Consider the following 17,574-nt stretch of genomic DNA (forward strand, 5'->3'; position numbering starts at 1 on the left):
ACAAGCCTTAATTTTGAAGAAGCCTTTATGCCTGAAGCTTGGCCATCAGGATTTCCACATCCTCTACACAGCCTTGGGTACCTATCAAATGCTGAAGAGAATGTCAAACATGTTCACTATGGTGTGATGAGACAAATGTAGGAAGCTGCTGTGATATGAAAGTGATCATTAGATGCAGGCATCTCTGTTTAGTTTAAACAGGCTCTTCAAAAGGTGATTTTACTAGAACAACATGTGAACACACCACTAGAGGCCACCAAGTTACTGTTTTCACTAAGCAGCATCCAGCAGCTTGGAAAATAAGTGCTTTGTGGATACAGCTGCCTTGTCCCACAAAACTTAGTGTTTCAATACCTACCATTTGTCTCAGGGAATAATAGATTACAGTAATTGAGCTTACAAAATAATTCCTTGTTGTCAAATCTCCTGTTTCCTCTACTCCCTTGTTTACAGTCTAGGCTAGCAGGAATGCATGAAAAATAAAGAATCTCATAGATATTAAGACTCTGTTCTCAGTAACTGTAAGAAAATCTCAGAAGTGTGATCGAGCTATAATCTAGAGGCTCAGAAACCAAGACACATACAGAAATTTAAGCCCTGAGTATTACTGAGAAACCCTGAGAATTACTTCAGATGTTTATGCTATTCACTTTTATTCAGGATTTTTGACTGTGCTATGCTGCTATTGCTAGCTCCTCTAGCAATGATTTTCACATAAAGACAGTTTCTTGACAGATTTGCAAACATTTTTACCTCTTCTGCAAAGGCACTGGAGGGCTGAAAATCTGAGTAACAAGGAGTTGTTAAAGCTCTGCCATGGGTAAGTGAAGTTAACAGAGACATTTATTTCCTTTGAATTCTATATTGGTTATTTTTCAGACAGATTCTTACATCCCTCTCCCTTCCTCTTTCCCTGAAGACAAGGAAACCCACAACAGGGTTATATTCTTCTCCTTCCAGAAGAAGGAACTGGGGGCTGGAGACTTGGTTTGCAGCTTTGACTCATTTATTTCAGTCTCCAATTTTGACAAGTGATACCTGACCCTTTTTCCATGGGACTGCAGTCAAGAACAGGGGCCCCAAAGGGAGAATGAATGGAAGACAATTAAATTTCCTTATTTGTTTTGTGGCTTTTTTCCTTCTTAAAGAAAAAAATTTTAAATCATTGCTAAGGTAAAATGGGCCTCCTGGATTTAAGATGTCAGAAGGGTTAAAAACACACATAAAACAAATAAATAAACAAAAACCAAACACCAAAATAACAACAACAAAGGGAAAATAAAGCTTTTCATGGTTTCAAAGGCAGTTCTGAGATGAAAATTTATACCAGAGCATCACAAGCCTCCAGGTGTCAGGGGCACATCAGCAGGTGTGCTCAGTTTACACATGAACAGCTTTTTTCTGACAGTTCAGCCTTCAAATTCAGACTTGCATCTCAAAGTCATACTGAATTCTTCTCCTCACAGGCACTGGGAGCAGTAATAAAGAGGGAACAACAAAAAGCTGCCCCCAGGAACATTTATATGACTGTGTTGTCTCTTGCTTAGCTGCTCAAAGCCAACTTAGATTTCAACTCTAATTCATTAAAATGTTCTGTTGATGATTTGCACAAGGAAATTGAATTTATCTCCCAGGTTTTTTAGCCAGAGTGGTTCTGCATAAATGCCAGATGTGAGCTCAAGCAGAAGAATTGATCTTTTTTTCCCTAGTGTAAAAAAACCAAAAAACCTACATTTGAGAAATTGTTTCAAACATGATAAACTACTGCCATTCATTTTAGGATGTTTCAACTTCAATTCTTTGAAACGTAGGTTTACTTTGGGCTAGAAATTACATCTGTTCCAGTCTGGGACTGTGCAATTACTTATTTCATTTATGATCTGTCACTCCAGCCTTTGGGAGGATTTGAAACACTGCACAGCAGTGCTGGGACGAAAGATTTGGGAGCCAGGCTGTCTTGAGAGAAGCCTCCAGGAGGGTTAGATGCTTTCCCGACTTTGAGAGGCAGCATCACCTTCTCCTGACATGTGTCTGGCCAAATATTTAACCTTTCTTGGGAAAGAAAAATGACATCTAACTCACCAACTTAAACAGGTGCCAGGTCCTAACCTAGTGAATGATTCCACCCTCCAAAACATTGCTTTCAGTTCATGTTATGAACAGCTGAATTATCTATGCATCTCTTACGGCTTTTCACTACCAGAGATTATTCCCACTCAAGGAAAAATTTAAAAATTATCCTTTTCAGCTTCTTTGTAGAGCAGTGAAGAATTGCTGAAAACCCCTCCTGTGCAAAACACAGAAAATACAGGAAACACAGAAAAGCAAGGATGCTTACAGAGTCTGCCCACTGCCCTGGCAACTCATTCTCTCCAGCATAGGGCATCCAGGCTTGGTTCCTGTAGGCAGTGGGAGGAGTTGGGATAAAATAGCCAGTGAAGCCAGGTCTGTTTGCTGGAATGGCAAACACTGCTGGGACTGTATTTCCTGCCAAATACAAAGAGAGTAGGCATCATTAATAGCTGAGATTTTCAGTTGTAAACCAGAAGACAGTGTTTATGAAATATGGACTTAATGTTTCTCTGTTGAGGTTTCTTGTCTGGGGCTTTGGGGTCTTTTTGTCCCACCAACTGACTAGAGCATCTTCATAATGCTGGGAAATGCTGGAGAAGGCAAGATTTGCAGTTGTCCTCATAACCATGTACAGTCTTCAATTAACAAGCTCATATCCATAGGACTTGATCCTTGTAACAAACAATCTTTGTCAAAACTTTGACTCATGAGACAAAAAGCTTTTTTCCCCCTGAAGTTTGCTTCCTTGTATTCAATTTTCAGCTTACCGTGGTTTTCAGTGTAATGCACCTTGCTCTTCACAATTTACCCAGTCTTTCTTAATATCTCTAGGCAAAAAAACCTTCAAAAACGAGTGACTGATATGTTTAACAGGCTGTACTCTCAACAACTCCATCATAAAACTTCAATGCTTCTGCCAAAAATACCAAGGTTCTACCTGCTCAGTTCCTTTCCTAAGAAATTACATAAATTACAACTTAACTAAGTATTTGTCTAGTTACAACTTAAATAAATATTTGTTGATTCCTAATCTGGTTTATCACCTCTTGATTAAGAAGCATGCACAGGAATATCCAGGAAGCCTCCTGGATTAAAATCCCACTATCACACTCCAATTTTTGTGGAGGGAGCCAGCCATGGTGGCATAAATTTCAGCCAGATCTCTGGATATGGTCACATCTGCTTTCAGGGAAGGTTTATTTCTGGCTCACTGAGATGCAGAGAACAATTTGGTACAGAGATTATCCACAGGCTATAACTGAACTATCTGGAAGACCAGCATCCTAATGTGCATATTTCCCTTGAGATTTGCTATCACAACTCCATGTATTTGCCTAGCTAAAAATAGAATACAAACAACTTTCTTGCCCAGTTAAGTCTTTCCTTCCTTCAGTGTCTATTTACATGCAAAGACAGACTCCAGCAGTGATTCACCATCACACTGAAGGCATGAAATCCTCATCCCTAAATCCTGGATGGGACAGCTGCATATCTTCTTTATCAGTTATTAGGTTTTAGTTTATTCAGTTATACTACATGGACAGGTCTTTTACTTTCCAGGTTCACAGAATAGAGCAAAAATATCACTCACACAAAAGCAGAAGGGCAGTAAAGTCTTTAAAAACACAACAAAGTACAACTTCAACATTTTCACTGGGGAATGGAAGCACAGTAACATTACACAGCTGGGCAGATTCCCTGTACTAGAATCAATGCAGAGAAAATAAAATTTCTCCCCTTCCAACTGCACATCATTTGAATATTGCTACTAATTGCTCTCAGTAACTATGATACCGCTATGCTGACAAAATCACAAAGACATGGGCTTTCTCCTGAAATTCATACAGAGTATAATTTAATTACCATCAATTACTGGCTGCTTCAAATATCCGGCCCCCAGAATCTCATTTACAGCCCTGGCACATTTTTTGCTCCTGAATAATCCCCAAGAGGGTTGTGCTGCCTACTCTGACAGATGCTGGGCACATGCACAGAGATAGAAAACTCCACCAAAACAGTCTCCATAAACCCATATATTTATAGTTTCTCAGTGACCTCCCACACAGTCCCAGGCCAGAATTGCTATGGGTGCAATCAGGGCATGAGGAGTAAAATATGGTTTGTAGCACATTTTTCTCCAGAGCAAAACCACACCACCTCTATCCCAGCTCCTCTATGGTTTGGAAGAGGATGGGCTAAGAGAAGAGGTGTGGTCAACCTGGTACCTCCAACAAGGGTTGCCATTTAAAATGAGTTAGCAAGGCTGAAAATGAGCATTCTTCACACATGTACAGAGAAGAAAGTGCTGCTCCTGTGCATGGCACATGGCTTCTACACCAAAACACTCTTAATTTAATCACAGCAAAAGGAGGTACTACTCAAAGTGAATATTCAGTTGGCTGTAATACCTTATCCTAAATTATCATTGCAACATCCTGATCTTAAAGCTGATGCTGGGCTGCATGACAGTGACGTTAGGCATTAACATTCCAAATCAGCACCTGCAGCAATGTTTCTTCACATGTTGAGGCTATAAAAACTTATTTTCATATCAGAATGTTAGAAACCTTGTATTACAATTGCACATTTCTCACAGTTGTCCTTGTCTTTACTGGTCTGTATTACAGCCTTTTGTAGCACGTGTTATATATGAAAGTTTCCTTCAGCTACTCCCAGAATTATTCTGGCAATGTACAGGAAGGTAATTTTGTCTCTTCTGAACTGCAGCCACTCTTCAGCAACACACAGCAATAAAATTTCCCCATCACTGGATCCAATAAAAAAGTGTACCCCACAGATCACATTACTGCACTCATAAAGAAGAGGTCTAGATAGTGTGGCATATTTTATAGCTTGAAAATGTCTTGAAATGGGAGGCTGAGCATCTGCTCGTTCCCTGCACCATTTGCAGAAGGTATGACAAGAACAGAGTAGAGTGGATCCTTCAAACCTACTGTATTTAATTAATTGACAACACATTTGCTTAGTCACACTATTGCTTAGCCACAGTTGATGATGTCAAAGACAATGCAGATAATCTTCTATTACTTCTGAGGAAGATAAAAAATTTTTTTCCTGGTAGATTAACAGAGTAATGCATAACAAACCTACTAATTTCAAAGCCTTGAACTAATGGAAAATTCTTTTGAATATTGTGAGCTCTTCTCCATAACTCTTCAAGAAAACACATTTTGTCAACAAGAAACCATTTCAAATATTTTTCCAGCTAAATGTTATCCATGTACCATGAAAGCAGTACATCAGCTTCATCTCATGATTAAATCAATTAATTTATAAATACAACTCATATCAAAAGGACCAGGAACTGACTAGGCCTTTAAAACTGGGACTTATAGACCTAAAACAAGTTCTGGGCAGAAACTAAATTCTCCAGAACAGGAGGGGTGAGGAGTTAACAGATTACCATTGACTGTGCACCACTGCCTTGTGTTTTGAAGGGAAGGTGTCACTTACCTTCAATTTGCCCTCCTCAGTAGCTCATTGTTGTGACAAGAGTAGGGGTAAAGTTTCTCAAGAGGAAATAGGGAGCCTTGAAATATTTTCAAATATTGGCAGGATCCAACTAATTTCTCCCCCATTAATTACCTGTCTCTTCCGCTTTGCTTGGTTGGTACAAAGTGCAACACAAACAACTCCCAATGCTGCAACTTATTTTGCCACTAACCCCATCTATACCCTCCCTAAAAATTCTGCATTTTGCAGTACTGATGAACTAGGTTTTACTGGATTTTATCAATTCAGAGTCCTGATTGGTGTGCCAGCAAAATGCCATACTTGAACACAGAACATCTGGGACATTGCTGCTGGATCCTTCCTTCAGAAAAGGTCATTTCCTGGTGCTTCTGCAGGATGAGCATCTTTAGGATGCAGCTGGTGCTGCACTTACAAAGGCACAGACCATCCTCTGGAGGGCTCCTTCAGTTGCACCAGGAAAAACCCCACCTAATACAGTTTTTCTCCAAATAATCACCTGTTGGATCCCAGAAACCTGGAATTTTTCAGCTTTCTGTGCTTTCTGGCACTGACCCCCCGGAAAACACTGCTTTTGACCTGAGATCTTGGAGAAGGCTCCAAATTTGAGTGATGGAGTTTGAGTCACAGGTGTGTAGTTGGAATAGAAGTGTGTAATTTCACATGGTGAAGGGTTTAGAATTTGAGGTTTTTAAAATATATTAATAAGTATGGGACGAGATGGAGGTTTTTGGGTGTTGTCTCTTTCTGTTTTCTTCTTTCTTCTTTGTAATTTCAGGCAGTGGCTTTTGGTTGGACAGTCAGTCCTGCACTGTGGGTCACAGGAGTTTGGTTATTGGGTTAAAAGTATAAATAATATAGATGTTAGTTCTCTATTGGACTGTTTAGCTTTAAAAGACCTTGTAGTTAGCTAAATTCAGCTCCATTTTGCTCACTTCTAGCTGGTAGCTAGAAGTGTTGCTGAGCTCTCTGTACTATAAATAAGATTTCATAAACAACCAAGTCCAAACAGAAGAAATTTGCCTCCTTCATGCTTTTAATCCTAACTCTGAGTGAAGACCAAAACAAAAATAAAGACAAGCCCCAAATGCAGTGGTGCAACTGTTTACAATGATTCTTGTTTGCTCCATCCCATAGATCCATTTCTATCCAAAATAACTAATGAGGCTCCCAAAGCTCCACGTTCAACCTGCATTATTTCTTCACCTGAGTGAAAAGCCGATTGATCGAGCGGACCAACAGACATGGGAGCTCTGGAACCCGGTGCAAAAGGTGTCTGGTCATGGTGCTGGGCCTGATCTGCTCCACTGGACTCAGGTATTCTCACTTTGCTGCCAATATCTGATGTGGACCTGCATGTTAAGAAAGGAAGAAAATCGAAATTTTTGTCATTCTGACCTGCAGATGAGATTTGTAGCCACATACTCAGCTATCAGCCAGCGAGGAACAATCTGTCCAACTTTGCTCTGGCATGACAAAAGTCTGCAGAACAACTGGGCAACAGGAGAAGTATGGAGAAGTTTGCAAACAACCCCTTTATCCTGGTTGCTATTGTACCAAAGTGTGTTATCACCATCATAGAGGGGCTTTACTTGCTGCTTCAAATAAATGCCTGTGAAATACAGCACTAAAAACAGAGCTTTACCATAATTGCCCAGAGATTTACCATAATTCACCAGAGATTTACCATAATTCACCAGCACAGTCCACAGACTGTGTACATGACATGGTATCACACAGTAGGAGACTGGGGTAAATAAATAACATTAACTGCCCTTGGGAAATGCCGATGTCTTTGGAAATGTTGTTAGTCCTTACAACACAGGAAAGCAGGAGAATGATGCTGTGAATTATCTGCCTCAATCCAGCACACCATTATGTGAGCTGTGGCAAAGAATGCTTTAAAAGAAACAAGAGCCTGCATTTCCTAATTTTATTTTTACTTCCTAATTTTATTGGCACAGGGTAGCTAACAGAAAATTCATTGTTATTTTGTTTTGTGTTAAAATGAAATGAAAGCAGCATGTTTCTAATTTCATTAATGTGTCTCTTTAAGTGCCTTGTAAGTGCCCCCTCAGGGTTTGCCCCGGTTCTTATTACAACAGTGGGTTTTAGAGATCATGCCTAAAATAAAATAAAAGGTAAATACCTCCTGAGAGAGGCAACAGCCACAGGACCTGTTCTGGGAGGAACAGGAGGGGGAGGAGAACCCATTACCATCTCAGGAAGCTGAGAAAATCTATAAGCCTGTAACAGAGAAAAATAAATATTTTCTAAAACACCAGTAGATCTCAGTCAAATTGAAAAGCAAAACAAAATCAGAAATTAAATCCTGCTCTGTGTGCCAGACAACAGGAAGCTAGCTTTTTGTGGCATCAACAATAATTGCATTTATTAGAGAATTTACAGTGCTTTGGTGACTTTTGAATGTGGAAGAAAACATGAAAATTAACTCAGAGACAAGATGAAGTCTAATTAAAATAAAATGTATTAAACATTGTCTCTGTGACGTTTGTAACCTGCTGGCAAAGCAGATCTGCTGTGATTATCTGAGACTCAACAGCTGCTTTGGATCATGGGAAAAAAGAGCTGAGTATTTTCACTTTCTGCAGGAAAAAAAAGTATTTCAAAGATTCAGAAAGAATCCTCAGAGCAGTGTGTACCGTGGTGAAGTCGCCTGTCAGCAATCCGTGTTTCAACCTCTTCCTTTCAGCCTTCAAGAGATGAAAAGAAAATTTTCCACAAAACCCCCAAGTTCTGTAACTTTCCAACACAGCAACAAAGGCCTCAAACAGCTCTGAAAAGGCGGAGGGATCCAGAGGAACACTAGGATCAACCCACAAAGTCACAAAATTAAGCAATTTGCCTGCAGTAATCCTGAATTTCATCACCAATACATGTGAAGGAGGAGTAATTATGTGCACCCAAGAAATGACATGTAGGACAAAATTATCCTCCTAAATCATTTGCACTGCTATAAATTATAGGCCATCATTTTTCCAAATACACTTAGAAGAATGATATCTCACTAGATGCTTCACTAAGATTTTCTTCAACACGTCATGGGTGAGGGTTTTGTTTTCCTGTTGGTTTTTGGGTTATTGTTTGGTTGTGATTTTTTTCCAGCATGATGATTGTCTGGGGTTACAATACAGAGTGTGATAAAAGGTATCTGTTCTGTCACCATCTGTTGAGGGTGGGGGCAGTGATCCTTATCTCAACGGCAGATATTCTGCTAATGGGCCATCCATTGAAACCAGGCAGGGCATTGTTCTTTATCTTTTCACAACCCATCCTTCCTCCAGCCAGTCATTTTCTGCTAATGGCCATTGAGTCCCACTGTGGGACTGATAAAATTACTGCATCCCATTGGAAGTTGCTCCAGCCAGGGGGAAGAGCCCAACATTTCTTACCAAGATAAAAACAGAGGTTTTGGGACACTAAGGGAGCCCCTTTCTCCACTGGACTCCAGAGGAAAACCGGATTTCTCCACATCACCACTGGACCTCTGGAGGGAAACTGCACCTTCTACAGGAGCACTGCTCCAACTGAGCCACATCTGTCACTGCAGGAGGATGCAGCCACCATTTAATGGGACTGCTGCCAACACCCTGCCTGATGGGGTGTCAGGTTGTACTCTGACTTTGTCAGGGTTTGGAGTTTGTTTCTTTGCAGTGCTGTATTTCTATTTTAATTTCCCTAGAAAATAACTATTATTCCTAGTTCCCATATCTTTTCCTGAAAGCCCCTTGACTTCAAAATTCTAATAATTTGGAGGGAGGGGGTTTACATTCTCCATTTCAAAGGGAAGCTCCTGCCTTTCTCAGCACACACCTGTCCTCCAAACTAGGACAATGATACTTCAGAGCAATGCACAGGAATAAAGATAAAATCAGAGGAACAACAAATAACAAATTTTGGAAAGGCTGACCACTATCAAGACAATGGCATTTTGACAAAAAAAATTGAGTCCAATGGTGGGACTTTGGCCCTCTAAACAAGAAGCATCTGGTTTAAGCAGAGAAGCTCCTCCAAAAACAGCAGTGAAAGTTAAAAACACATAAAAATACATGGGATGAGTCACACTCTATCTCCTGCCCAGAGAAAGAGCCTACAGGATTTACATGATTATTTCAGACTTACCACCTACATTTAAGTTGGAATTTGGCAATATAAATCCCACACTATATATCAGAAAACACTGTCTTTTGGTGATCATATTTTAAAATTACACATTTAGTCCATATTCCAAATACCTTCATTTTCAAATACCTGCAAAACTAGGTCAACAAAAAGGAAAGGTAACTTCTGAAGCTGAGTTTTGATGTGTCTCCAAGGGAAAAGCAGTACAGACCCAGCATCTTTCTCTGTCCTCTCACTGCTACTCCTTTTAAAGCAGGTTAGAAACCCTCAAAGGTATGTTTCTGAAAATAATTTTCTCTTTCATGCCACCTACAAAGTCTCCTAATATTTACTTTCACCATGCTACCATCATATTTGAAAATTTCTACATTTGAGTGGGAGGGGAAAAAAAAAAAAACTAAAAAGACACTGGTACATCTCTTAGCCAGGGGTTGGAAATACTGATTTTTAATGAAAGAACCGTAAGGAAAAAACAAATGCCGAAGAAATGCATCAAAGAAAACCCCAATTATATTTCTCCTGATGGTGCTGAAAGTGAAATGAAAAAAAAAAATGAAATGGGCTGCAATGCCTCTTCTGCATCTGAAACACTGGCTGTGCCTCACAGGCTGACTGAACACTCCCTCCTGGCTGCACAAGCCTTTCATCCCACATCTTGCTCTCAGCATGCATTTGTGGCAAGTAAATCCTTTTTATTCCCCCTGTTTTAAAGGAACAGCACAGGAGATGATGTTTTGGACTGGAAAGCCACTCCAGATGCTGTTCAGCAGGGTACGCAGATACTCAAGGTGGGTCTGGGTTTTCTCTTTGGATATGGATATCAAAGGAGGTATCAGTTATTTTTAGGGATCACAGCTCACAAATATGCTGCAACTTGCACTGGAAATTTTGGGGAACATAAGTAAAATAGAAAATCTAAGCCTTTATTTTGCTGCTTACATGGGAAATGAACAATTTGGAGTGAGTGGCAATATTTTGCTAAATGGCTGGGCAGAGAGAATCCTGTTAAAGTGAAAAATCCTGTAAAAAGATCTGCTACACCAGGCTGAGGAGCGGTCTGTCCAGAGGGGACAGGAGCCCGCCCTGAGCTGCCACACTCCTACACGGTTGGTGTGGAATTTCTAGAGTCTCTCCAATGGGTTGGGGCATTAGTGTTCTCCTGTAGGCAACATATAAATGGGAAAAAAGTGTTCAGAAGCTTAGTGAAGTCCAAGTTTTACCACAGAGTCTGTTAAAGATTTTTTTATGAACCCTTAGGCTCTTGGCCAACTGGCATGATCGTGGAATTTAAGTCACTTCACCACTGTGAAACGAGTCAGAGAGGAAAACAACCAACAAAAAACACTACCCAGCTGATTTCACAGATTTGCCTAGTTTTACTCTTCAAAATGTATTTATCTTTATAAAGCTATCCCCTGTTTTTTAGCAAAAAAAAAAAACAAAAACAAACCCAACCACACACAAACAAACAAATTAAACAAAAACCCAAAAAGAGCAAAAGACAAATTTCTTAAGAAGGAAAACATTCTGAATGGGTTCCAAGCTCTATTTTTTTGAAGAATGAGACTGTGTATAATACAAAGGCTGGCAGAAGTTTCACACTTGAGATCCAGCACAGACTGCACACGTAGCAGAGGGCAGACCCCTTTCAGACAGAAATGCCAATGAAAGAGTCCACTGCAGCTAGAACACTGACAATTTAAAAAGCAAACCAATAAATTATTTCAAAAAGTAGGAAGTTCAGTTTAGCAGCCATTGGACCAAGGATAATAAATCCTCTGGAGGATAAAGTCCAGCCACCAGCAGATACCTGCGCCTTTGTGTCCTACAACTCACAACAGCCCAAGGACCTGCCAGGATCCAGAAAAGAAAAATCACAGAATGGTTTGGAATGGAGCTTAGAGATCCTTAGGGATCCTTCCACAGGACCAGCCCCATCCAGCCTGTCTTGAACACTTCCACAGATGGGCTATACACAACTTTTTGGGCAGCCTGTTCCAGTGCCTCACCACCCTCACAGCACAGAACTCCCTGCCCATATCTAATCCAACCCTGCCCTCTGTCAGTTTAAAGTCATTCCCACCTGTCCTATCATCACATGCCCTTGTAAAAAGCCCTTTCCACCTCTCTTGTAGCTCCTTTAGGTACTGGAAGGTACCCTAAGGTCTCCCTGGAGCTGTCTCTTCTCCAGGCTGAACAATCCCAAGTTTCTCAGCCTGTGTTCATAGGCCAGCACACAATAACTATAAGCCAAAGAAGAAATTTTGCAGTTAGTTTTAAGGCTACATTTCCCTAGTTGTAATATTTAAATACTTTTACTACCTCCCACTTACAGGTTGGTCTTGGGTGAAAGTGTTGCCTTCTAATTACAGAAATTTCCATCTCCTTACATCTCACCATAGGAAAAAAAAGACCAGTGTCCTTGTTAACACATTGAATGACTTATTTGATTATTAAATTGGAATCCAGGAATCATGCAAATTTATTGATTTGGCTTTGCCTTTATAGCTGTCCTGTTTTATACTAAGCAGCTGTTATTGAAAGTGGCTGGATTTTGGTAAAATACTCCCACTTTACCACTGTTAAATGAAGGGGAGCTCTGAGGATGGGGATGCTGTCACTCAGGCATGCACTCTCTGGAGAGATACACAAATGATTGATGGTGGGACTAGCCAAGAACCTGACTACAAAAAATTAAAGATCCACAATTTGGAGGACATCTGAAGAAACACAGAAGTAAAGAGTGGCTCTGGACCCCTCTGCACTTGTTCCATCTAAGCAGACTTGCTCTTGAATTTTCAAAGATGAAATTCTCAAAATGCTCAGCGTATTGAATTGCAACAGCATTGTTGATGTTCACTTTTAATTGCCACTAAGAATTGAATTTTAAGAAAGGGCAAAAATGAGGTAACAATCATCCCACTGCACAGGTACCTTTCATCCCCAAAGCTGGGGATATTTTCAATTCCAACCTTCCATCCCCATGAGAACAAACCAGAAAATGGGGTGGTTGAAGCACAGTGCATATTCATGAAACTGAAATGCAGAAAACTATGAATTACCAGCCTGTATCCAAAGCCCAGTAGTCTGTGCCTATCATAATCTGTGGCAATCAACTATCTTCAGGGAATTTAACTCTGTCTTCAGAATGCCAGAAAGATAAGCATGAGGTCCCAAACACACAGATGATTTAGGAGAGTAATAAGTCTTAGAAAGACAACAGTGAATAATTCACCATAAAAAGAGTGGCTATTTTATTTTTTTAAAAAAACTCTCACCATATAATATTTTTAATTTCATTTTAGAGAGATTCTTTGAAGTGCTGAGGTAATTTGACTTCCCATTAGCTGTCTCTTAAGCTTTTAATCGAATTCTAACCATAAAATATGATTATATGGTGTACGAATTCCATCAGACCAATTTCAAAGTGCCAGAAATAACCTTTAGCATGATTTAAATAGCATCAACCTGAGCTGTGGAAGGCAGTGCCACGGGCTTTCAGCTATGTTCAGAATAGTTCAGAAGCAGCATCCCTTAATGTATTTTTTATTGTCATGGAAGGAAGTCATGGTAATGGTTATTTTGAACTGAGGACATTTTTCTGCATTATCCCTCTTGTTCTAGCCAGAGTTAGGGACTCAATTTGAAATATATTCTTTAAAAACAAATAAAACTGACCAAAAACGGCCTTAAAATGAGCAATTTATCACACTGGCACTGTTAGATGAGCTATTTCTTATCTGAAAGCAATCACCTCTGGTTTAGATTTGTATCTGACATTAATGAAAATATATGCTTGAGTTTTACAATACCATATGTGGGAATTCAGGGGCAGTTTCACACATGATGGTGTGCACAGTGCTAGTGTCACTGCTGTCTAGACACCTACAAAATTCCATCAACAATTTCCACCCTTGGGTTTAAGTTCCTAATTCACATATTACTTCTGAGAGGTGAGGATGCCTTAGCTCCTGCTTGAGGCTAGAAACTGAAGAATACAGGGACTTGCAAGGTCAACTAAGAGACCTGTGGACTTAAACCTTCTCTAGATTTCTTCTTTAGAGACCCAAGCCAACAGCTGGAAGTGCAAGACTACCAGTGACAGCCCACATTTCAGGTTGCTCTGAACTTCTCCAGTGGTGCAGAAGTGTTGGTGTTCCCTACCCAGATGCCACCATAGTTATTTCATAAAACCACATTACTTCCTAATATGCGTTCACTGAGTAGAAGGAGATGTGCAGACAAGTTTGGACAATCTGTTAAACAGCCTGTAGCCTATTCTTTAAATTCTTAGTACAACTCAGACAAGGACAACCTTGCTATTTGAGACACTGAGTCTTTCATAGTGTATGTGTGTGGCTCGCTCATCCTCTCAACTGCAAAGTCTAGGTTGGTGTCTAGAAAATGTTATAAATACAAATTATGGTATTGGTTTTCACAAATATTAGGGTGGATACTATATGTGAGGTGTTGAAATGGTTTTTAAGACATAGTTTTCTTTAGGAGTGACATAAGCTGATAAAGTGTCTTTGTAGTAAGTGAACTACCTGCTTGGTTAAATAACACCCAATAAAAACACCTGCTACTGATACACCAGCTACCAGCATTGACCAAAAATTAAAGACCGCAACCCAAATTAAGACTGATCAGAAAAATAAATTAAAACCAGAGCCAAGAAACATGCATGCTCTAAAAAGACAAACTCAAAGAGTGGCCATGTAAAACGGTTCTTAGAATAGAGAAAATAGTTTGTAGAAAAGTTGGAAAATGGATGATAGGTCTATGAATGTGCAACGGGTTGATGAATTTAAGGAGTGTCTCCAAAACAGCAGGGGTGCTCTCAGCTGAATACCAAGCACCCAGCCATTATAACCTTTTGCTTTATTGTTTGTCTCTTATTGCATTTTATTAAACTTTTTTAATTTTACCAGGAAAGTGAACCTCATCTTTCACAGCAAGCACATACGTGTATATGTGTATACTGGTGAAGACTCAGGGAAAGATGTAGCTTGGATTTTCCCAAGGTTCTCAAAGGAAAACAGAATCAATGGAATTAAAACAACACCTGGTGTTAATGACAGAACAGTGCATGAGAAACGTGATGTTTGATAAAGGCATGTTTTCAAGAGGTGTTGCCTTCTTTGGACAAATGAGCTTGTTTCTATCCTTGTTCTACAATCCAGTCTGTAAAAGTGTGTCTAATTTTGTAATAAACTAAAGTAATTTCACAATTATAAGCCACACCTGATTATAAGCCACACATTACAATACAGGGTGTGATAAAAGGTATCTATTCTGTCACCAACTGTTGAGGGTGAGGGCAGTGATCCTTATCTCCATGGCAGATATTCTGCTAATGGGCCATCCATTGAAACCAGGCAGGGCATTGTTCTTTATCTTTTCACAACCCATCCTTCCTCCAGCCAGTCATTTTCTGCTAATGGCCATTGAGTCCCACTGTGAGACTGATAAAATTACTGCATCCCATTGGAAGTTGCTCCAGCCAGGGGGAAGAGCCCAACATTTCTTACCAAGATAAAAACAGAGGTTTGGGACACTAAGGGAGCCCCTTTCTCCACTGGACTCCAGAGGAAAACCGGAGTTCTCCACATCCCCACTGGACCTCCGGAGGGAAACTGCACCTTGTACAGGAGCACTGCTCCAACTGAACCACATCTGTCACTGCAGGAGGATGCAGCCACCATTTAATGGGACTGCTACCAACACCCTGCCTGACGGGGTGTCAGGTTGTACTCTGACTTTGTCAGGGCTTGGAGTTTGTTTCTTTGTAGTACTGTATTTCTATTTTAATTTCCCTAGAAAAGAACTGTTATTCCTAATTCCCATATCTTTGCCTGAAAGCCCCTTGATTTCAAAATTATAATAATTTGGAGGGAGGGGGTTTACACTCTCCATTTCAAAGAGAAGCTCCTGCCTTTCTCAGCAGACACCTGTCCTCCAAACTAAAACAGCAACTTTTCATTCTTTGTCCATATATAAGCCGCACCTGATTATAAGCCGCACTTTGGGTTCGGACCAAAATTTTAGTCAAAATGGTGCGGCTTATAATTGTGAAATTGCTGCACTTCTTCTGTCTTCAGAGGAGGTCAGTGTTGCTAAATCCTTTCACCGTTCCTAGCCCTATAGCACCATATATATATACACATACACACCACCCTACACCATACTTATTTTCTGTAAGCATCTGGTTTTAAGCACATAAACGGGACTGTTTAAAAAAAAACAAGGCTCAGAATAGAAACACTTTGTGCCATGAGAGTGTAGCTGCACTTACAGGCCTTGGCAGGCTGTACTGGTACACGTCCGGCCTGTAGGTGGGCACCCACTGCACGCCCGCCCGCGGCCGGCTCATGGTGCCCGGCGCGCTGGTCACCACCTCGGAGTAGGGCAGGTGCGGCGCCGAGCCGTAGGCGTCCTGCCGGGGCTGGCCCCCGTGGCCAGCAGAGGCCAGGCTGAAGGCCTCCTCCAGCAGCATGTGCATCTGCTGCCGCACCTCGTCGATGGACGGCTGCGAGCTCAGCGTCGACGTCTCCGAGTGCCCCTTGGCCTGCCGCGCCCGGCCGTAATTCCGCGGCTCGTTGACGCGGTCGACGTTGGTTTCCTCTATAATCTCGGGCTCCGTCTGGTTGGGGGGGAATGAAAGTGCGTGTCAAAGGGTTTGCAAGACACTAATTTTGAGAAAATTAGGGTTTTAGGTAAAAGGTAGATTTGCTAGAGTTTATTAAATCATATATAGACAGGCCTTGCTGCAAATAATTAAGAGTCAGTTGGTTAAAAGAAACTGGACTTGAGATAGTAATCTCGGATTTAAATTACTAACTGCTTGTCATCTCTATGTTTGCTCAGCTGGGTTTGCAATGAGAAAATGAGAAACTGATAAATAGGTCTAAAGAAACACAAACAATTGTAAATCTTTTACGTCTCGAAACCAATCCAAAAGTCATTAAGGGAATAAACTGGAGATCTCCCACAGATCATTTGTGTTGCCATCTATGGGAGGGGTTGAAAGTTCAGGGTGAGGAAGACTCACCTTACCTCTCTTTTCACGACCCCTCCCCATGAGAAAGACTACAGACCCAACTGAGAAAACAAAACACTCATGCTTAATAGCCATTCAAGCTAATTACCAAAGGAAGTGAGGAATGGGAGGTGCTGGTGTTATGAATATGTAATCATTCAAAACTTTTGTAAATAAATAGACTCTATAATCACTTATGACTTTGCAGTGCATTTTAGGGGATTACCCCACGCAGTTGCCCAGCACCGGATTAAACATTCACTTTCTAACTCTAAATTACTAGAGAGTCTTTTGTCCATCACAGCTGGAAACCAGTATTAGATCAATACTCATATTTTAGTAAATCAACAGCATTTGTGCTGCTTCAACATTCTCAAATGCAGGGTGTAACCCATACAAATCAGTGACTGCGGAATGTGGATACATGATGAATGTTGGAAAGAAATTATATGATACAGGAGGGTATAATAGCCTTTTATATTCTACATTGTTTGCTGGGAAAAGTAGCAGGGATGCTCTGGAGCAGATTAAATTGTCAATGACTCACTTAAAAACAATTAGAATTAATATTTGAATTCTTGTCTTAGTTGTGGTATCAATGGCAGTGCAACCGTGCCAGGAAGAGTATGGTTCCCTAAATAGTGCCATCACTGTGAGGGATCCCTTACAAGGGACAGCTTATTACAGCTAGAGAGACTGAAATTCCTTTGTTCATTCTCTCACATGAAGATTTCTGAACAACTAAATTTTAGGAGTTTTTCTGAACTTCCTAACAATGACACCACAAATCCAGTCCTGCCCCTTGCAGAGAACACCCTAACCCAGCC

General features: G+C 40.6%; 1 protein-coding gene across 4 annotated transcripts in view; it reads right to left on the minus strand.

Moving 5' to 3' along the window:
* Positions 1 to 17,574, minus strand: part of KIAA1549L (KIAA1549 like) — a 126,066-nt gene that overhangs the window by 5,498 nt on the left and 102,994 nt on the right. For all 4 annotated transcript variants that reach the window (XM_033061476.2, XM_033061479.2, XM_033061477.1 and 1 more), the window contains exons 17-20: positions 16,004 to 16,351; positions 7,715 to 7,812; positions 6,772 to 6,917; positions 2,339 to 2,487 (exon numbers count right to left, since the gene is read on the minus strand). In XM_033061476.2, coding sequence (XP_032917367.1) covers positions 2,339 to 2,487; positions 6,772 to 6,917; positions 7,715 to 7,812; positions 16,004 to 16,351 — 741 coding nt within the window. The remainder of the gene's footprint in view (positions 1 to 2,338; positions 2,488 to 6,771; positions 6,918 to 7,714; positions 7,813 to 16,003; positions 16,352 to 17,574) is intronic.

Source organism: Catharus ustulatus, chromosome 6, assembly GCF_009819885.2.
Source record: "Catharus ustulatus isolate bCatUst1 chromosome 6, bCatUst1.pri.v2, whole genome shotgun sequence".
NCBI lineage: Eukaryota > Metazoa > Chordata > Aves > Passeriformes > Turdidae > Catharus > Catharus ustulatus.